The sequence below is a fragment of the Schistocerca nitens genome, chromosome 6 (genome assembly GCF_023898315.1).
Source record: "Schistocerca nitens isolate TAMUIC-IGC-003100 chromosome 6, iqSchNite1.1, whole genome shotgun sequence".
Lineage (NCBI taxonomy): Eukaryota > Metazoa > Arthropoda > Insecta > Orthoptera > Acrididae > Schistocerca > Schistocerca nitens.
Genome location: NC_064619.1, coordinates 340,118,578 through 340,141,353, shown reverse-complemented (window position 1 = coordinate 340,141,353; position 22,776 = coordinate 340,118,578). Strand labels below are relative to the sequence as shown.

The window sequence follows — 22,776 nt, the reverse complement described above, 5'->3', positions numbered from 1 at the left end:
GGTGAATAGTAAGACTTGCAGTTAGAAACAGACAGATTCCATATTTCACTCATGCCTTCTAGTTTATCGTAAAATTTTCTTTCTGCTCTGGCGGAGTGATCATCAAATCAGTGACAAGATAGAACAAACAAAAAATGTGTCACACTCATGGTTGTGTGGAACATGTCCCTGCCAGTACCATCCGATGCAAATAATACAACAACAACTTCATTTCATGACTTCATATGTCCAGATAAATATAAAAACCCAACAAAAGCTTTTAACTCAATTAAATCTAACTCTTTTGTGTATGATGGGCACGGTTCTAGAGAATTATATTCTCAGCTAGAATTTATGTATGTCGTTTACGCGTTTCAGACCATCTCCAACTAGGATTTTTACCATGGTAATAGCTAGTTGCATTGTAGTTTTCATCTTCATTGTCTTCAATAAATCCATCTGAGGGTGCCTCAGAGAGTGGATCATGCTCACTGGTGATAAATTGATTTTCTCCAGTATCACTTTCAGCGTCTGAATCGAATAGGTGTGAATCACTGACAACTGTCTCTATTTCGGCTTCTATGGGAGCCTGTTAGCTGTTTTCTGCAAAGTCACTGTGCTGAAAAAGTAAACTATGCAGCATGATTAGTAACGAATCAGTACATTTATATAAGCCAGTTATCAAAGTAAGTTAACTTTTTGAAAAGTTATCTTACCTAACAACAGAAAAAAAGATTTTACACATATGTGGTGGTGAGGTTCGAACGATTAAAACTTGCTATATTTCACCTTTGAGTGTCAACAATGCACACCACTTCCTGCAATGGTTGACGAGAATATATATCCAAGATTACGAAAAACCTCAACGATATATGACCTTTAACTCGAGAAATATTACGAAACGAATATGTCTTGTGGCTTTACCGATCCCACCAGTACAGTTAAGCTATTTATCTACATAATCGCCATTCAAATCGTGGCATTTATCACAGTGTGGCACAAATTTTTCAATACTGTCTGTAGAAATCTGCTGCTTGTGATTGCAACCACTGGTTTATACCGGCGTTCAGTTCGGTGTCAGTATCAAAACTTTGTGTAGCCATGTCTCCACTGCTGGGAAGAAGTGGTAGTCGCTCAGCGCCAAATCTGGGTATGGTGGATTATCAAACACCTCCCATCCAAAACCCTGTAGGAGCTCTCGGATACAACTGAGTGAGAGTGGACATGTGTTATAAAAAAACAAAACGTTTGCACTAAGTTTTTCCCAACTCTTGTTTTGTATTGCCCATCTTCACTTTGTTAGTGTTTGACATTACTTTTCTGTTTCATACGGTATTGTATTTGTATTCGTCAACGATCATTTGATCGTACTGTACAGGAGACATGTCAGTTTTTAGCTTATGATGTACATAGTTACATAATTTCTGAATTAATTGTTGTGCCACATTCAAGGAAATCAGCGATAATCACTCTGTTAGGGTCCCAAATACAGTAGCCATGAGCTTTCTTGCTGACAGCACTTGCAAAATGTTCCTTGGTTTCGTGGGAGAATACGAATGTCTCTGTTTCATAGACAGCCTTTTTGCCTCACAATTAACATGGATCATCTAAGTCTCGTCTCCACTTACGATACGGTCTGCAACTTTGTTACCATTTTTCTCGCCATCTTCAGGGAACGTCAGTGCTGCAGCCAGTCTCTGATTTTTGGGCATTCCGTTAGGATTTTGAGAACCCACCTAACACAAAATTAATGGTGACTAAGCTTCTCTTCCACTATTTCATGCACCAAATTCCGTGAAATTTGGGGAATATGTTGTGACAGTTCCGAAGTCGTGAATGTCGAGTTTCGCGAATTTTTTCGATGATTTTCATGATAAGTTCGTCAGTTAGAAGGCTAGGCCTATCACTGCAGTCCTCATTGAGAATGTTGGCAAAATCATTTTAAAATCAGTGCACAATTGTCTTACTCAGCCTTCACTCATTATTCCTTTTCCGTACACATCATAAAGGACGTGATAAATTTCAATTGGTTTGCAGTGTTTTTGCAAAAATAAATAAATAAAAACTAATCACAGAATGCACCTCACAAGTGGCGGGATTTTCTATTGAGCGTATATTTTAACACGACGCAGAAAGCCAATTAGCAGAGGCACAAACCATACACTACCACTGATGAATGCGTACAGAGTGTAGGAACTTTATGGTAACAAGGTGACAGCTTATAGCACCGCCAATCGCTGCGACAGACGAATACGTCTGTTACTTTCTGGATACCCCTCGTAGATTTGTATCTGTCAGATATTATTTCGAGACTGTTGGAGACTGTTGTCGAAAATTATAAACACATGTAACTTCTTCCTGTGTGCCTGGAATCGGAGTGTTAAATTACTCTTCGTGTACAAGTTTTTGACGTGTCGGTTTTACAGCGTAATTCGCAAAATTCGTCAATACGTGAAAAATGCCGTCGCTTAAGCAGCGATTGTTTTCAACATTTAAATCTTTCTGGATCCTCTGAATCTTTGCGAACGCAGGCCACAGCAGCATTTCCAGAATTATTAATGTCCTGAACTGTAATGTTCTTTGCGAGAGAGTAGCCGGTTGCTGCTGAACATTCATTCCTACACCGATGGATGGCGGGTCAGCAGTATTTTGAAACTGTGTCGTGTGGACGCATTTGATTTGCGGTGATTTAGTCCAGGGGGTATTCTAACCTCTTTATATTTATGACACAGACAACGCACAGATACATCGTTGCACGTGCCCTGACCTATAGCAAGCAGAAACAGAATGTTAATCTACTCCTCGATCCATGTATAGTGTTATGCCATATGTTTATACTCTATGGCTGGATCATAGTGTAGAAAATATTTCTGCTCTATGACTCGATGCAGTTTTCCTAGCACTTAAGCCGGATTCACACACGCATTTAATGTTGACACCAAAGCTTGTGGCTTGCTGTAGTGGCATCGTGAACTACCGTTCACACAGGACGCCACAAATTTTCGTAGCAACTTTCAATATGGACGGGTATGAATGTATAGTGTAGGGCTGTGACAAGAGTTAATCAAGCAAGACGAAACCCATATGTTGGATCCAACAATAGATTTTCCACGAGGATAAATCAAGGGAAACAAACACATCTATAAAAGAAATAACACAAAGTGACAAAAATGCTGTCTGGTATGGCAAACTAACCAACAGCTGGCGGACCAATGGCCTCACTGTTTGGTCCCTTCCCCTAAAGCAGCCAACCAACAGCTAGCATGTAAATAATATCGGGAGTCACGCCATTCTTCCAAGATTTTAGAATCTAATTATATTTGTTAATACAAGTATTTCGAATAACTGATTTTTAGTTTAACAGCTGGCACATCACACTCTGAAACTGTTTCCTGCGTATAACCTATAATTTATACGATGCTTGATCTTACAAATTACGAAATGTGTACAATTTGCATGTATGGTTAAATGTATTAAGTTTCTTTATTCGCTCAAAAATCTTTTACGATTGTAAGGTACGTCATTGGTACACACACACACACACACACACACACACAAACTGCTGCAGAAAATCAAACATAGGTTGCTGTTTTTGTAGTTGTAGAAGTTGTGGTAGTGTCCTTGCCGACCATAGAATGATAAGAACGCTGATAGTTGTGGGCATGGGAGAATATCTTTCTAACTGCTCAGACGGAAAGGGAAACTGAGAAAGAAGAGAGAGTGTTGTTTTGACAGATGCCGCTGTAGTTTGTTGTTATTTTTTCCGGCCGTAAATTGAAATGTAACAAAGGACGATTGTCGTAAAAAGAGTAATTCGGTACTCCCCAAATCCAAGATGGGCTCAATCGGTAGCTTTACAATTGACGCTATTAATTTGATGTATTTCTTAATCAACATGTTTTCTTCTCTGATAATTTGGTTTATATTTTTTAGTGCCAGAAGACCATGTCTACGTTACGCCAACAAGAGCTGTCACTTCTATGGCCGACATGGAAAAATGGAAAAAATCAAAAGCATACCATGTAAGAACTATTTTAAGAAATCAGATATGTATTGAAATACCAGTTTACTTTTCTCCATTGGTAGCTGACTGGATAACTGTCCAGGGATCCTTCTGTTATTTCCTACATTAAGAGATACTGTGTACATTTTCGGATCCCACATTAACCTATAGGACGTCAGTGTATTCGAGGGTAAGCTAGGGAACTATGTCTCGGTAAGCACATGATTTCGAACGATCCGTGTTGTCAGTTTTACTTACAGAAATGTAGGAAAACTTAGGCTTCTACCATGATTGTTTTCTAATGGAGTGTGTTTCGTCAATTATGCGCATGTTTGACTGACCAGAACAGTTGTTCATTGTTATGATTTTAATTGAAACTACTACACAGAAGCAAGTGGTGACAATGTCGGAAAGCTTTAAAATACAGGAGTGTTGTTTTAAATGCAACATACGAAACTAGCTTGAGAGAGTTATGTAATCCTTGTCATCATTCATAATTTCATTATCAGTTCTTTTGAAGTGTGAATGCTAATTCTTTCGAGTGGATTGTTCAAGATTTGTGGTAATTTTCCCACATTTTGCAGAAGCAGCGAAGTATTTGCTACATGCTCACAGGAAAGAGGTTACAAAAATGTATGGTTTCATTACATTGTGACTTTCCACTCCGCACCAATGAACATAAGTGGAATACTTGGTGTATTATGGCGTATTCTGTACCATTCATTTTAACAAAATGGATGGATTGCTGAACTACACAATTTCTAGGAAAATTTTGGTGATGAGATGCAAATTACCAGTAGATTGGATGTAGAATGTTTGTTTGATGTAAATAATGTGATCCATTCAGTATGAGTGTGACATTATACATTGTGTAAACGGCACTCTGCAATATTTTTGTTCAGTGTTACAATTATTGATGATGATGATGATGATGATGATGATGATGGTCAGATGTTTTGTTAGGAAGGTCATTTAGTCTGTGTGTGTGTAGCAAGGTGATTATCTAATTTTGTAGTTTTCAATGAGGCTGTGGGTGCTTTGGATTTATGAGACCTACGTTGGTGTGGTGGAAATGGAGACTGATAAAAAATTATTGTATAGCCTACAAATTTGTTTTTATTTTTGATCTGTTGATGTATATTGTTAATTTTTTAAGAACTTGCTAAAATTATTTTTTGGTATGCTTCCACTATCCAAAACTCCCTACTCCTGGGAAGGTCTAGTTTGTTAGGTTTTTTGAAACTTTTTTGTGATGTCGTTGATGTCATCCATGTCTCTGCTTGATAAGTGGAACATAATCTTCAGGAGGTTGGAATGCCACAGTTGGTCTTTAAATAGCTACCTCAGTGAGGTGATAGCATTATTGTCAAACATTTTTGTAGACGAATAGAAAATTCAGCAGCTGTCCGAAAATTGTACACCAAAATGTCTGTTACTGGAATTGCTGAGCAACATTTAAAAATGACATTACTACTGCTTAACATAATTTCACAATGATCTCACTTCAGTGTTGACATTGTAAATTTTCATTGTTTTCTTAACTTTATGTGCCAAGTAAGACGACACACTGATAGGTTTCTCAAATTTAGGCGGAGTGCTTCCAATTCTGGTCCAACCATACAGTTTAACATTTTCTCTTGTTTCTGTTAGCCAATTAATGTTGGGGTCAATGTAAACTCCAGTTCCACCTTTCTGCTTGGACCCGTGACGTAATGGTGTTGTGGTGTGTGATGTTACTATGGCGTGATGTTTTTCAGTTGGTTGTATTTGTAGATGTTGTGCTGTTGTATTTGACGGTGTCATCTGGTAGTGAATGTTGACATGTGAGTTTAACACACAGTACTTTGTTGATTTGAGTCTTGGTTATTACTGTGGGAACATGGTTTTGAATTTGGATAGTCAGTGTGGTAACCTTGGTTGTGGAAGTGTGTGTTTTGATTTTTCGTGTGTGTGTGTGTGTGTTTGGTGTTTTTGTTATGTCTGATTAGTTTGGTGTTTGTTTTATGGAATGATATCTAATACGTTTTTTGTGTTAGATGTGGATATGACAGAGTGATTTGTTACTGCTGCTATGGGTGACAATATGTTGTCTGTAATAATGTATCTGCAGGTTTTCAGGCTAATAGCAAAATACGTTAGGTGTCACACTTTTGGGCCCAACATGAGGCTGACAAGAGTTCTGGTGTCTTAGACCAGGGATCTGTATGTGTGGCATTGTGGGCGCAAAAGTATCTGGCATTTGATAAGGCATGGTACCTGTTTCGAGAAATCTATGTTGGCCATAATGGAGATTGGCTTGCTTACATATAAGTTTTCATGTGTGTGAGACTGGTGTGAGTGTGAGAACTGTTTTAGATTGGTTTTCTTTTTGTTATGAAGTGTATTTGGAGTATGTGAAGTGCAATGGGAAGTTACGTGGGCCAGGGATTGTTGTTGAAATTGATGGGTCACAGTTTGGTGTGAGGAGGGGGCAGTCCTCAGTTTAGTTTGTGGGTATAGGGAGGGGGCTGTTATTTTGGGGGATAGTTTGCTGATTGTGTTTGTAGGGTTCTGCAGGGTCGTAGTAAGAGGAAACTAGTGGGATCGATCGGGAAATGTATAAAGGAGGGTTGTACTGTAATGTCTGATGCATTTTCGATGTATGGGGGTTTGGAGAAGAGGGGTTATTGATATTTAGTAGTTAACCATAGTATTCAGTTTAAGGATTATAGTGCTGGGGCTTGTACTAATACCATAGAGTGGTTTTGGGGGGCAATTAAATCAGTTGTAGGGAGGGGGTAACCTGCTATCTCATTTAGGTAAGTGTCACTGGTGGAAGAGCGTCCCTGAGAATTTTTGCATTTTTCATACGTTTTTGAGGGCCATGGGGAAGGTGAGTGTGTGTGTGTGTGGGGGGGGGGAGGGGGGGTGTTGCACACGTGCGTCTGCAATTTTGTTTGTTTGTTGGGGGGTAAGCTTGTGAGTACTGTTTGTGGTGTTAATGGGGCATTTTATGGTTTGGGGGGGGGGGTATTTAGAGATTATATTGGAGAGGACCAGTTTGCTTACCTTCCTTATGGGCACGGGCGTGCTTGAGGTGGCCAGCATAGGTGATAATGTTGGAGGCTGTTGTTGATAAGTAATTTTTGTTTTGGTTTTATTCTGTAGTAATTGTGATGTTTGTTTGTTGTATATTTACAGTATTTCGCTTGTGTTTTAATTGATCTATTGAATGTGAGGGTATTTGGGTTTTTGAATTGTTGGGGTTTTGGATTCATGCTGTTTTGTGAGTTAGATGGGTGTTTGAAGTTTTTGGTTCTTTGGTTTGTGGTTCGCTAGTGGGTATCAACAGCTGCATTTGATTTATATAGGTAACGAGAAATGTCCAATTCCACTTTTCAGAATTGTAGATGTTGGTATTTTTGGTATTGAGAGCTGCGTTTGAGCTATGTAGGTCGAGGGAAAAGTCAGATTCCATGTTTTTGGAGTTCTAGGCATTGGCTTTTTGGTATTGGTAGCTGCGGTTGAGCTATATATATATATATGTCAAGGGAAGTATCCATTTCCACTTTTTGGGGTTCTAGGTGTTCGTTTTTTGGTATTGTGGGCTTCATTTTGCTGTATAGGTTGAGTGAAGTGTAAGAAGTGTAATGTAGTGGTATGTCGTTAGTTGAAATTTTTTTTATCGTATTTGTTTTCGGATGATGCAGTGTATTTTTATTGTTAGCTGTATGGTTTATGGTTAGCTTGTCCCCACCAAAACTCTGTATTTCCCATAGTTGTCCTGTTAGTTTAATTTTATTTTGGGGTCAGACGCTCTTGCATCATTTTTATTTTTGTTTGCATTTGTTGGCATGTGTATGTAGTGATGTCACTGTCACCAATTTGTGTATGCTAGAAGTAGGCATTTCCACCATATTGACGAATTAATAGGTCAAAGCAGATGAGTGGGATCCGACACTTCTGTAATGCCCTTTTGAAAAAGAACAAACTCAGTTTCTTTCCTCAGAGTTTGTGCTCAGTCTCTAGTGAACGCATTTAAGGGACGTAAATTCGTAATCTCTCTTCCTTGCTTCTTTTCCTTTGAACTTATTTATATATACACATTATTTAACACAGGCCAACATTGCAATAGTGATTCTGTCAGCAGGTTGGAAGCTTCTTAAGGAGTTTAATCATTTTGTTTGCCAGTGAAACAAATATCTCAGTGGGCTGCCACTGGCCTGTTGATAATTTTCTAGTAACTCATTCCAGGAAATCTAGGCATAATGTTGCAAAATAACATGAAATGGAATGAGCATGTAAGCTCAGTTCTAGGTAAGGTAAATGGTTGACACCAGCTTGTTGGGAGAACTGTAGGAAATACACAGCTCATAGATAAAGTAAACACACACAAAATGCTCGTCTGACCTATTCTTGAATACTGTTAGTGTGTTTTTGCTCCCCAGTTGGTTGGATTAAAAGAAGATATTGGTGCAATTCAGAAGGGTGCTGCTAGATTATTTACCATTAGGTTTGATGAGCATCTGAGTAGGTCTGGTATGGAACTGCTCTGTGAACTCAGATGGGCAGCCATGGAGGAAAGAAGATATTCTGTTCACAAGACATTATTGAGAGAGCTTGGAGAACTGGCATTTATGACAGACAGCATAACAGTCCTACTGACAACAACACAGTTATAGTGTAAAGACAGTGACGACAAGATAAGAGAAATAATGGCTTGTGTGGAAGCATGTACAGGGTGTTAAAAAGAAAGTGTTGAATGCCTTGGGAACTTTTATTACTCGTGTCCAATAAACATGGGTCCAAAAGTGCATACTTTTTGCAATAAACAACTTTTTACAGGAGGTGTTCAGTGTGGTGTCCATTCGTGACAATACACCCTCTGCCATTTGGTGCAAGGAGTGATACAGCCTTTGAAGTTCACTGGGTTGATCCTGCAGTGTCCACACATTTTTGATTGTTGTGGTGTAGACCAATTCCTTCAAGTGTACCCATAACCAGAAGTCTAGGGGAGTGAGGTCTGACAAATGAGCAGGTGAGCAGGTAGAGGTGTGCACAACCCCCCCCCCCCCCCCCCCCCCCCGACCAATCCGGTGTCCTGAAATATCTGCATTAGATGTTAACACACATTGTGATGAAAGTGTGCTGATGAACCGTCATGCATGAACCACATTTGTATTCATTGCTGCCATGGCACAGCCTCCTGCAAGGTCGGCAATACGTTAATGAGAAACTCCAGATAATGCACCCCAGTTGACCTTCGTGGTAGCACATATGGCCCCATTAATATACTGCCAAGTACACCTGTCCATACGTTGATTGAGAATCGATGTTGATGCACTCTTTCGCGAATTGCTTGGGATTTACATCTGCTCATACATGCTGGTTATGGAAATTCACATCTCTTGTAAACCCTGCCTCACCGTAAATAAAACCTTGGGTGTGAATAGTGGATCTGCGGCACGTTTCTGCAATAGCCATTGACAGACTCGCCATCCACCATGATGATCTTGCATCCTTAGGGCCTAAATGCGCAATAGATGGTATGTGTACAGCAATTGTTCATTAGGTACACCCCCCCCCCCCCCCCAGTTTAGAAAGAAACAGCTTTTCAGGGGGCACTCTGTGCTGTGGATATTTTTCAGGGTAGAGGAAATGGGCTTACAGGCTAACGTCTATTTCGTAAATCATAGCAGAATATCATATCCGCCTTTGCAATTGTCGAGGCTACCATTGTAACAAGTAGTGCAAGAGAGAAAATGTACATGTATACACCAATTGTACGCACAAAAAGTACAATAACAGTAAACACATAAGTGAATTTGCATTTGGAAGAAGTTGTATAGCATGCTGCTGTTCTGCAGTGTAGTCACGTACTTGCTTGTACAGCAATGTACACACCTCAGAAGAAAGTGGAAATGGTTCTCATCTATGTGTTATGCGTGAGTCAGTGGGAAGGAGCAGCAGAATACCACAGTTGACATCCAAATCAGTATAAGGCTATTCACAGAATGATTAAATCACCAGTGTTTGGATGTGTTGTCTGCATGATGCAGTCACCTTCTGCCTTAGAGGTATGTGTGAACAAGTGTCCGGGGATGGCGGATGTATTGTGCTGTCAAGTTTCAGTTCGTCAGTGAACTGATGCTGTAACGTTTTGTTTGTATGATTAATGCACATCTGTAGCATGAATTCATTTCTTTGTATTTTTGCTATCTCCACTAATTGTGACTTTGTCCTATGGGCCAAGATTATTGAATCACCAATGTAGACTTTGTCGTTATGGGATATGACTTTTGAATCACCCTGTATATTGGAATGTTTGGTCTGCAGTAAAAACATCAGAAGGTCTCAGAATTGAAAGGGCCAGCAGTTCTCTGCTGACTTCCATGATTTGTCTATATCCAGTGTGAAAACTGTAAGAAGTAGTTGTATAAATATTTTGTACATTGTTTTTTTCAGCTGAGAACACCTTCTGCAATTCAATGAGTGGCTTACATGCATGACTGATGATATGAGGATTTATCAAACTAAAATCTCTGTTAATATTAAATTTTATACAAAAGTTCGTAGAGGACTAGAAAGATGCCTTGTATTGTGGCTTTTAGCTAGACACTTCATAGTGTTTTAGGTAACCAACATATAAGTTTTATTTGTTTGTTCAAGTCTTAATGACTATTAGCAATTGTCAATCTGGCTTGACTGGTCACTGTTGAAGATTACATACACCAGATTTGTACTTGTTTTTTTTTTTCCTTATATATGATCAGATATATTTTTAATTAGGAAATAAGTGTCATCAAAATTAGGATGGGGACTGTAATTTGTAACTGTACACTGTTATTATAAATGTTTGAAGCAATTTCAAAAATTCACTGTAGGTACATTAATTAACATATTGTCACAAAACTCATCGCTCATATAGGACAACTCAAAAAATTTTGTATTGTTGCTGCCACACGTCTGAGTTATGCCATGAGAGTGCAGCAGTGAGCAGTTAGGCAAAATGGTGACAGATGGCGAGAAAGCATATGTTGTGCTTTAATTGCCAGTCTGCCCTAACAGTGCAGTGACATTTCGGAACAAAGTTCACCAAGATCCACCAACTACCAACTCAAATTGGCAATGGTATGAACAGTTTAAAGCTTCATGATGCCTCCACAAGGGGAAATCAACAGGTTGGCTGGCAGTGAATGAAGAAACGGTTGATTGCACACGGGACAGTTTTGCACGAAGCCCACAGAAATCAATGAACAGAGCAAGTAGAGAGCTGAACATACCACAACAGATCGTTCAGAAGATTTTAAGGAAATGACGTTAGCTGAAGCCCTACCATTTGCAATTGCTACAAGCCCTGACTCCCAACGACAAAATAAGATCCTTTGAATTTTCAGCACAGTTGGAACAGCTTATGTAAGAGGATTGTTCATGTGGGAAACTCAACTTCAGTGATGGAGCAACGCTTTTTTTTTTTTTTTTTTTGAGTGGTACAATGAACAGGCACTAAGAAGAAATTTGCTGGACATGGACTCTCCTTGCTATCATGCAGCACATTTGACATTCACCAAAAGTTAATGTCTTCTGTACAGCCTTGTGGTTTAAAGTTTATCGTCCCTTTTTCTTCAGCAAAAAGACTATTACAGGACATCAGTATTTGGCCATGCTGGAAAATCAGCTTATGCCACCTGGATGGTGCTTCATTCCTCTTTCATCATAATGTTTATGAATTCTTAAACAGGAAATTGAGAAACCTATAGAACAGTCAGGTTGATGGTCAGCAATTCATGTAATGGTCTCCACTCTCCCAATCTAACTGCATGTGATTGTGTTCTGTGGGGTTATGAGAAAGATTCATTGTTCATGCCTCCTTTACTAATAAACTTAACAAACTATGAGCTAATGTCAGCAGTGCTTTTGAAAGTATTGATAAGGACATGCTGCACTGAATGTGGAAAGAACTTCATTATCGACTTCACATTAGCTGGATTGTAGGGCGCACCATATAGAACACTTGTAATACATGAAAATATTTTTCAGTTTTTCTATGTGTGGGCAAAGCACTTTGGCAATATGTCAAATAATATAACTACAGCAAATCTGTGAAATAACTTAAATCATTTATAATAACCCTGTATATCTGCAGTATGGTGGAGTTACCAATCACCCACTGTACCACATTACCTACTGAGTATAGTCATTAATGCGTCACTGGCATAGAAAACTTCTGTATAACTTTTCATAAAAACTATGAGGTGGTGAGCTAAAAGCCAAAATAGCACTTCCCCCAATGAAGAGCCTCAATGAAAAATTTCATCAAAATCCAAAACCCACAATTGTTCAATTCTCCTTGTATGTTAGTTTCACATTCTTGAAATAAAAATTACACAATATATCTAATGACAGTGTTCTGATCGTGTTCTTTTCTTTCTTTTTCGTTTCAGGAGTACCTTGGCTTTATAAAAACACTAAACGATGCTGTCAGGGGTAAAGCTCTCTCCTGTGAGAGTTCAAAGTCTGATACAATATGTGGTATATTAGATTTACTGGATACGTTGGATAAATGGATAGATGAAATTCCACCACAGGCGCAAGCTCAGAGATTTGGCAACAAAGCATTCAGAACTTGGTTTGCAAGACTTCAAGAAGTAAGGATCTATTGCTTCTCACTTAAAATAGAAAACTGCTAATTAGAATGGAGAAAGAAATCAGTTGAAACTGTTACATGTACAAAGGCTACTGTCTAACTTTAAAAGTCGTAGCTAATAAATGAGTGATTTTGTTACAATCGGTCTGGCTAATATAATTTCACATGTGAAATTCTTTCATACGCAGAATCGCTATAATATTAGATTTCTTCTAGTCTTTTTCTTTCCTCCCATCACAGGAAGAATTACAGGTTCCTATCTATACTTATTTTTATAAACCCTCGACTGCATCACATCTATTTCTTTTTCAAATATTTATTTGGTTGTTTTCTTAGCTTATCATAAGGTTTGCAGGATATTCAAAGAGTTTTAAGGCATTAAACAATTCCAACACAATGGTTAATTTTTTTTATATAGAGCAAGTGACCTTTTTTGGCAGGGTTTGAGTCTTTGTCAGAATCCCTGCTTTAGCATGAAAATATTTCCTTTATGAATATCTTGGTTTTGTTGATACTTGTCTTCATTACTGTACAGTTGTGCCACACAATACTTCTTACAAAGAAATTGAGTTTAAAGAAATGAAGGAAACTCGCTGACAGTAATGCTTGCAGACAGGACAGTGTTGTTCAGTGTTTCACCAGGATCTTGGAACTGCGGCAGTAATTCCTGTTCCATGTATGTGAAGGATTGTTTTTATTGAGAAGGATTGGCTGACTGCTTTTGAATATGTATGGTTTAATGGTATTTTTTGGATGTCTGTCAGTAATTTATTTGTGCAATTTTTGTTGTCTATATATCCACTGGGCACTAGTTCTTAATTGGTGCTTGTATAGCAAAGGACAATATCAATGCGTTTGTTTTTTAGAACTCCATTTTGGCTAAAGTTAATAATAGAGGCGATACAGGCCGAGATGTGATCCGATAGTGGGTATGGGTATGGCAAATTCCCGGTTAACGTCATCTGCATGTGTAGCGCCAACAGTAAAATTTGAAGGCGGTGGTGTTACGGTGTGGTCGTGTTTTTCATGGAGGGGACTTGCAGCCCTTGTTGATTTGCGTGGCACTGTCACAGCACAGGCCAACATTGATGTTTTAAACACATTCTTGCTTCCCACTGTTGAAGAGCAATTTGGGGTGGCGATTGCATATTTCAACACGATTGAGGACCTGTTCATAAAGCATGGCGTGCGTAGAGTGGTTACACTACACTAACATCCCTGTAATGGACTTCATGCCAGGCCTCACTGACCGACATCAGTATCGCTCCTCAGTGCAGCACTCCACGAAGAATGGGCTACCATTCCTCAAAAAACTTTCCAGCATCTGATTGAACATATGCCTGTCAGAGTGGAAGCTGTCATCAAGGCTAAGGGTTGGCCAGCACCATATTGAATTCCAGCAGTACCAATTGAGGGTGCCATGAATTTGTAAGTCATTTTCAGTCAGGTGTCCGCATACTTTTGATCACATAATGTATATCTGGGATATGTTGCATAGACATCAACTACCACCAAGGACTTGTAGAGACTTCTGTACAGGATTTCTCAGTATTAGGATTTGTTGCTAGTGAAGTTCTTGAACTACCTCGTAAAGAGCGTGAGATGCTACTAACAATTACAATGGCAGTGTAACAAAATGGCTCAAATGGCTCTGAGCACTATGGGACTCAACTGCTGAGGTCATTAGTCCCCTAGAACTTAGAACTAGTTAAACCTAACTAACCTAAGGACATCACAAACATCCATGCCCGAGGCAGGACTCGAACCTGCGACCGTAGCGGTCTTGCGGTTCCAGACTGCAGCGCCTTTAACCGCACGGCCACTTCGGCCGGCGGCAGTGTAACAGTCAGTCGTGAATGAAGGTGGTGCACTTACAGTGAGACATGAATAATACAGTGGTGCTGCTTCCTTACAACAGCTTTGACACGCCTGTAGAGCCACTGCAGTACATTCTAGAGACCTAGCAATGTGGCACAGAAGGCATGATTAATTACAACAAATGAAACAGTTTCATGAATAGTTTCACCAACCACCTCATAATAATATGGTGTCCACCTCAATAGCTCAGTGACCAACACAGTGGAATGCTGTGCAAAGGCGCCTGGGTTCGATTCCTAGCTGGGTCGGACATTTTCTCTGCTCAGGATTTGGTGTTGTGTTGTCTTTATCATCATATCATCCCCATCGTCGCCAAAGTGGCGTCAACTAAAAAGACCGGTCTACCCACCGTGAGGCTCTCGCCACACGACATTTCATTTAATTTCATTTATAATAATGTGGTGTACGTTTTCTGCTCAGAATACAGTCGAATGCTTATTTTCTGATTTTCCTCCCTGCCCCCAGCATTTTTTAAGATAAGTGTGCCCTTGATTTCAAAAATTTTTGTAATTATTTTGGAGTCTTTTATGCAAAATACCTTATGATTTACCTTGGTCCATAAACCCATAAAGCTTTTTAAGGAAATATGCTCCCATTTCTTGATTATGCTTCACTTAAAGCTTCTAATGAACAAATGTTAAAATTTGACATTTTTCTGTGATTTTGCCCTTTATAATTTAAGTGTGTGTGTGTGTGTGTGTGTGTGTGTGTGTGTGTGTGTGTGATATGATATATACTCTTTTAAGATTTTAGTGAATAATAAGTGAATTACTTTTCTGTTGCTTTTAGAAAGCAGAACACCTGCTGCAGGCAGCCTTACAACCCAAGTTCCACCGAGCTATTCCTGAAATTGTGGTGTATTTAGTTGAAGGCTTTGGAAATTCAACTCGAATTGATTACGGTACAGGTCATGAAATGGCATTTCTTATGTTGCTATGTTGCTTGTTCAAGATTGGAGCCTTTGTTGAAACTGACACTGTGGCAGTTGTTACTTGTGTTTTTAATAGGTAGATTTTTTACCAATGATCTGTTTCTTTCAGTTTCCACATCCCTCTTTATGACTATATATTATAAAAATTAATGACTTGCAGGTACTTAACTTTGGTCCGCAAACTTCAGCTGACGTACAGAATGGAACCTGCAGGAAGCCATGGTGTGTGGAGTTTAGATGATTATCAGTTTGTCCCTTTTATTTGGGGAAGTTCTCAGCTTATAGGTAAGCATCTGAAGAGAATTGTAGTGTATTACTTGATTTTTCTATCTTTTAGATTGTGCTTTTGGCCACAGCTCCCAATCCACCTCCAGTTTCTTTATGCTGTAATGTCCTCTTGTAGAAACTTACAGAATGAATAACAGGCATTTTGAAGTTTAAATTGTTGTGCAACACTTTAAATAAATTTCTAGTTTATGATAGGAAATTTATGCGTGTGTATTTAATCAGTTATCAGAGCAGTCTGCTGAGTGTTTTGTTACAACGTGAAAAATACAATTCTTCATTAATATACAGGCCATATCTTTTCTTCTAGTTAACAAACATCATTGTACTGGATCGTCAAGTAGGATTAAATGTTCATTGCATTTTTCGTGTTTAGATTAGATTAGATTTACTTTCATTCCAATTGATCCGTAGTGGGGAGGTCCTCCAGGATGTAGAACATGTCAGAAAAACAATAATACATGACAAATATTTACAACTAAAATAAATAAGCTGATGTACCTTTCACAGGTCCCAAGTGGAATGATAGTAATTTTATATGCAGTGTCACAATTGTTAAGAAATGAAATATGTTGTCTCTCTGGTGCTATGCAAAAAGTGTAATTTTTTGTCAGATGAGTAATCATCCCTCACATTATTCATTTACCAATCTCTTACTAGTTTGTATAATGCATGTTCCAGTTTATCTGTCATATGTAGTTGCTGTGGGAGAAGATGCCAGACCCCCAATTTATTAAAATGCGTCTGACAGAACACTGGATGTTAAGTGAAACTGTAAACATTTTGAAGCCCCTGAGCAGACTGTGTGGCAGTAACCTTGCAAGTTGTCTGTGGACTCCCTAATTCTTTGTATAATTGTAAAAGATAAACATTGACAGCAAAACAGCTTGGTAGAGGTAACCCATGAGTGTCCTCTGTGACAACTTATCAGGTGCGAGAAGGGTTAGTGGTGTCTTGTGAATGCTCTGTTAGTGTCCTGATGTCTGTGATATCTGGTGTAAACTGTCTGCACAGCAGGTAGATCTGGACAGCTCTGACATCAGGTCCACACTCTCTTAACAGATGCTTTGGTGGCACTATTTACACTAGCTTTTTGCTAATGATGATCCTTTTTGCACTGTCAGACAGGGTAAGAGTGTGATTTTTCTGGCCTATTTTCCTAGTTAGTGTGAGGAGATAGTTGTACGTTTCACCAGACGAGAATACCAAAAGAATAATTGGCCACCATCTCATCAGTTTTGTTTGTGTAGTATTCTGTATCTACATAGATGCAACTTGCCTATTCTCACACAGCCTCTTTAAGTGCACCAGAAATAATATGAACATTATGTAGCTGAGGTCAGTGACTATCCCTGAATATTTAAGGGTTTGGATAAACATATATTGCATACTGGATTTTGATTCTGAATCTGTAAATCAGTTATTTGCAACAGACAAAATTATGTAAATTGATATAGGTTTTGCAATATTTGGATGCTGTACCTCACAGGGAAACAGCATTTTCTAATTACTACCAGAAATATGTATTTTTATAAATAATTTAAGGAATAAAATAACAATAAAACAAAATATTAGAGTCGTTGATTTATCAGGACATAAACAAGATTGTGAACTTCGCTAGCCTTCAGACGAATCCCTTTCAACAGCATATACATAAACATTTAGAGCTACATTGTGCCACCTGACTACATTGTTCTGCCTCTGCATACTTGCTGTTTGTCTGGATTTGACGGGTTGTGTCAGGAGGAGTGGGTAAGGACAGAAAGGAGACTGGGAATGGAAGTGTGGTTTCCGAAAGGGTGATTGACTGCTGGGAAGGTGGGTTGGGGATAGGGGACTGCTGGGAAGGTGTAGGTGCTGGTGCAGGATGAATGAAGTTACTGTCCAGGGAAGGGTATGGGTTTTGGGACAAGGGGCTAGTGTCGGTTGGGACAAAGAGTATTATGGAATCAAAGGGTGTGTTGCAAGGACAATTCCCATCTATACATCTGAGAGAAGCTTAAATTAGAGGAAGGATCTAAATGTAAGGGATGTGAAGCAACGATTAAAATAGAGCAATGTGCACTCAGCAATGTGTTCCACCACTGGGTGATCAACTCTGCTCTTGGCCACAGTTTGCTGGTGGCCATTCGTTTGGATGAACAGCTGGTTGGTAATCATGTCCATATAAAATGCTTTGCAGAAATTACAGTCGAGCTTGTATATGACATGGCTGCTTTCACAGATGGCCCTGCCTCTGGTTGGGTAGGATAAGCCTGTGACGTGGCTGGAGTAAGATGTACTGGGTGGCTGTATTGGACAGTTCTTGCACCTGGGTTATCCAGAGAGATACGACCCTTGTGGCAAGGGGTTGGGAGTGGATATGGTATAAGGTTGGACTATGATATTGTGTAGATTGGATGGGCAGTGGAATACTGCTTCGAGAGGTGGGGGAAGCATTGTAGGAATTTTAGGTTACAGTTTTTCATGTTGAATACGTTGAGAATTTACTGTTTGTGGTGTGTCTGGTCTAGTCACAAATATTGTGTGTGTGTGTTATTGTGTGTTGTTGTTGTTGTTGTTGTTTGTTTGTTTGTTTGTTTGTTTGTGTGTGTGTGTGTGTGTGTGTGTGTGTGTGTGTGTGTGTGTGTGTGTGTGTGTGTGTGCGCGCGCGCGCGCGTGCGCGAGTAAGCTACTGAAAATTGACATGTCATCCACACAAATGACAATTATTAAAATATCTGATTCTTGACATTTGCTGTAGATGCATGGAGCAGCTATCGTACTTTTGAAGTTTACATTCAGCATTGTGCTCTCTAAATTGAATGCCAGCATTGGGTGCCATGCTTCAGTCTATATACTCATTTGGCTTTTAGTCATTTAGTATTAATATATTCAACTGTCTTTTTAACTTAATATATCTTAAGAAGTTTCACAACATCTCTTCATTCTATGATAGTTACCTTGTAAGAAAGCTGTGTCAGGCTCAAGGTGATTGTTGTCAAGATTGCTATTTACGTATTGTTTTTGCTGTTACTGAAACATGTCATGATAAGCATTAACAAATATGTGTGATCTAGACTAGTTATTGTGTAAGTGCCAAGAATTAACCATTTCAAAGATTTTTAATCCTGTAATATTCAAAGGAAAACTTATAGCCATTTTACAAGACTGTTTACTGAATATTACTTATCTTCCATAGAGCAATAAGAGGAATTTAATTATTCAATAGATTTGAAAATAAACTTTCAATAATGTATTTCACATTTCTGTTTCAAAGTGATCTTCATTACCCAATGAATTTACAAATTTCTTTGCACATGTTACCAGGTTTATTCTTTACGATAGGGTTTATGAAAAGGAAACTTGCATGTGTTAGCACAGCAATAAGTGAAGTTTGATAAATGTAAACATGCAGTTCTTGTCCTTTACTGATCTAAGTTCATGTTCTTTACTTTTTTGCAGATCATTCACAGATTGAGCCTAAATCTTTCTTAGTAAATGAAGTTGTTGAGGCCTATTGTGATGATTACTTATTTTTAGGGTGTATTAAATTTATTAATCAGGTATGTATTCGATTGATGATAGAGTAACATTTCAAAGGCGACTTAGATTATGATAAATCTGTGATTTGTTTTGTAATGGGAAAATGTTTCACTCTAACTAAAATATCTGGGACTAAACGCGTATACCACTGAGTGTAAGAAAATACTAATATATAAAAAGAAATCCCTTTTTATAAGAAGTGGAAAAGAATGGCAATCTTATCTGGCAGATCTGTTGCTGCTCATGTATCAGATACTAGCTGTAGAAGAGGTGGCAGTGTCATTATTCTGGTCCCAGCACATATCTCACAAAACCAGTTACATTATGAACTACAAGTGCAGTCAATCATATAAGGAAGATTAGTTGTAACATATCAATTGCAGTGTGCTAAGCAGGTGTAAGAAAGTGCTGAGATGGCAAATTAGGGTTTAATCATTCTTGTCAGTGTGATTATCATTGAGTACAGGGTTGGATAGAACAAGAATAGTTAATGAAATTGATCATTTAAATTTTGAATTCCATTCCTCCCAAGTGAGAGTCCAATGCCTTAGCTAGCACATAGCCTCTCTCATTGCTAAGTAGGTGTAAGTTTGGATTGGAGAAGAAAAAGTGATGGACAGCCAAGCCACATAGCAAGAACAAAATAAGGAAGAAAAGTGGGAAGTTGAAATACGAAAATCTTCCAAGGCCTTAACTTACAAAAGTGCTTTATTTTTTATTACCTGATTCACAAACAAATATCCAGTAATATATCCTCTCATTCCCTTGACACTTTTTGCTGAGACACTAACCAGCTACAAAGAAATGCTCCCCTTAACATACAGTGCCATGAAAGTCTCGAACATGTAAATGATATCCTTTTCCAGGACATCAGTTACCATGCATCATATCTTGAAGTGCAGAATGTACTTCTCAAAGTTCTTCCCACTTAAGGGAGTGATCTACGAAATAGTATCCCATGAGCCTGTCAATGTATGTGTTATGTGGTCTTTTCTTTTACTGTGTGTTATGTGGTCTTTTCTTTTACTGTGTGTGCTTGCCGTCTCATGACTCGAACATTATATTGTTGCTAATGACTTTGCTGTATGACCAATCTAATGCCTCAGTCATTTGTTGCACCAGTCTGCTTGCAGGTTTGTAAATAATATACTGTGTGAAATAAATAATTTATTTTGTGAAAGTTTTCAAGAGATAATTGTTTTGATAGAAACTATATACTCACAACATGCTGAGTATTTTACACCATAAATACTCTGCTGATTTGTATGAAATTATACTTACATATGAAATTTAAACTCTTACTTGAAAAACAACGGAAATTAATGTACCAAATTCTGACATATCAGTTTTATGTATATGCAGATATTATTGTCAAATAGGTAAAAACTGGGTTATTTGCGGAGCATTCAAACCAGTTATGGAATATCAGTGATGTTCCCTCATGGTCCAAAATAAATTCTGGTCTGATCAGGATGTACATTGCAGAAGTAAGTGTAGTAACTAATAAAATGCTCTTATGTAATGAAAAAAAGAATTATTGTGTTGATACAGAATCAATTTTTCGTATTTTCTGCTTACTTCTTATTCAAGTATTCTCTACTTGTTGGCATATTACAGGTTTTGGATGTATTTATTTTATTTTACATTATTTTATTTGTTATACCCCTTTGTGGCCATAACCATTTCTTAAGCAATGTACACTGTTAGACATACCATTCCTAATGTGGCTCTCTTCTTCTTTTACAGGTGCTGGAGAAGTTTCCTGTTGTACAACATGTTTTATTCGGTTCATTAATGTCCATTGAAGCAGCCCCCTTAAGCCATTTCTCTGAAAGAGGCGTAGGATCTGTGAGGCCTAGGCCACCTGACTCATTCCGTGCCCCACCACCACCCAAAAATTAAACCCAGACAAAGCTAAATGGTATTTTATATTTTACATAAATTTATACCTCTGCATTTACAAAATTAAATTTTAGAGCTATTTCAGGATCATCATTTGTATATATGCTTCAACTAATGAAATACCAAAAAAGTAATGATTCTTATGCAGTCACTTTAAATTTGTAAAATTTCTTACCAAAATTGCGACAGTGTTAGATACTGTAAAATATGTATTTTAATAAATAACTTATTGTATACAAATCTTAGTACGTTACTTACTTTTTCTTTCTGTGTTAATTTTTGAGTTTCTGTGAATGGCGTTGAGTATTACGGTTGAGATGCTGACAAGGGCAAGAATGTGGAATGTAAGTTATTCTACAGTTATTACTGCTGTTTTTCAGTGTCTTGAAAATGTTGTGAGAACTCTCCTTTCTGGAAAATAAAATCTGATCTACCAGAGTATAAATGGGACGGACATACAATGGTAAACATTTAATTGTTATCCAGCAGGCACTAAAAATTATTTTTCTTTGCTTTGTTTATTTCATTTATCGTACCTTACATACAAAAGAGAAGATGAGACACTTAAAAAGCAAATCTGTTAAGTTCTATAAGTAAATCTGCTGTAACTCTGTACATAATACTTGCACATGTGCCAAGGCACCAGGCAACAGCATTTGCATGGGCTGGCTACCAAAGGCCGCCTGTGATGGATCACATGACTTATGCACACAACACGGCATCTACTGTGCCTTCTATCGGAGCCTTGTAAGCACAGTGCAGCAGGCACTCACCCTACTATTGTGTTCGTACTTACTGTCAGCAACTGCTTGTATCAGTACATGGATAGTTTCTGTGTTTATCTCAGTGTTCTTAATTGTTGTTCACCTGCATGTGGAAGAAGAATAAACTTTGGTTCATTGTGGCTGTGTTGTTGTTTCTCTCTTACAGTATGGTACAACTGGTGACAAGTGCGGTTTTCTGCGTGTTCAGTCTATTTGGTTGTTCCTTTGCTTCTTATGTCCATGGAGGTTTGCTCCAATCACTCCTTGAGCAGCAGCATGCCTTCACAATTGCTATCACAAACTTGTTGGCCACATTGACTATGCAGGCTTCCATGCTATTGGTGTACCCACTGCCCCCCCCCCCCCCCCCCCCCCTTACGACAATGTGACTGAAGGCAGGGAGGCTTATGAGAAGCAACTTAGGTCACACTTCCTCATTTTTGGTATCACTGATAAACATGTGTTTGTTCCTTTCTTGAATTTCTCCTCAAATCTACAAGTTGTTGTGCAATTAGCCTGCACTGCTTTTGTTCAACGAAATATGTTTGTTGTACAGTTATCACTGTAAATGCACATGTCTTTCTTGCATGTGTAAAGTTCTACCGTTGTGCCAAACTGCCTATTGGCTTCTGTCTCGGGTTCTTCGGCCGACGTTCATCTAATGATTTTTCTGACGTTTCGCCAGCACGAGTGGCTGGCATTGTCAAAGCTTCACCCTCCATTGCCGGTGGTGAACTGGAGGCGAGCTCGCGGCCGCAGACTATATGTACCTGGCGCGCCAACGTCCGAGGGCTTCTCCGCGGTCATTTCCGGTGCGGTTCTCCTCTTGCTACCTGCGACGGTCGTTCGCTGCAGTACGGGAAGCCAGGATCCGTTTACCTTA

At 38.7% G+C, this 22,776-nt stretch overlaps 1 protein-coding gene across 1 annotated transcript; it reads left to right on the top strand.

Annotated features, from left to right (window-relative positions):
* Positions 1-3,655: 3,655 nt before the first annotated feature.
* On the top strand, positions 3,656-21,574 carry LOC126262835 (serine/threonine-protein phosphatase 2A activator). The gene is made up of 8 exons (XM_049959692.1): positions 3,656-3,827; positions 3,913-4,001; positions 12,406-12,609; positions 15,276-15,493; positions 15,578-15,702; positions 19,147-19,247; positions 20,607-20,714; positions 20,974-21,574. The coding sequence occupies exons 1-8, from the start codon at positions 3,815-3,817 to the stop codon at positions 21,127-21,129; spliced, it is 1,014 nt and encodes a 337-aa protein (XP_049815649.1). The 5' UTR covers positions 3,656-3,814; the 3' UTR covers positions 21,130-21,574.
* Positions 21,575-22,776: the final 1,202 nt, after the last annotated feature.

What these genes read in the sequence shown, in the direction of transcription:
- LOC126262835 (XM_049959692.1), top strand. An exon ending in AAAAATCAAAAGCATACCAT is followed by an intron (nt 4,002 to 12,405) that starts GTAAGAACTATT and finishes TTTTCGTTTCAG; the next exon opens with GAGTACCTTGGCTTTATAAA. An exon ending in TCAGGATGTACATTGCAGAA is followed by an intron (nt 20,715 to 20,973) that starts GTAAGTGTAGTA and finishes CTTCTTTTACAG; the next exon opens with GTGCTGGAGAAGTTTCCTGT.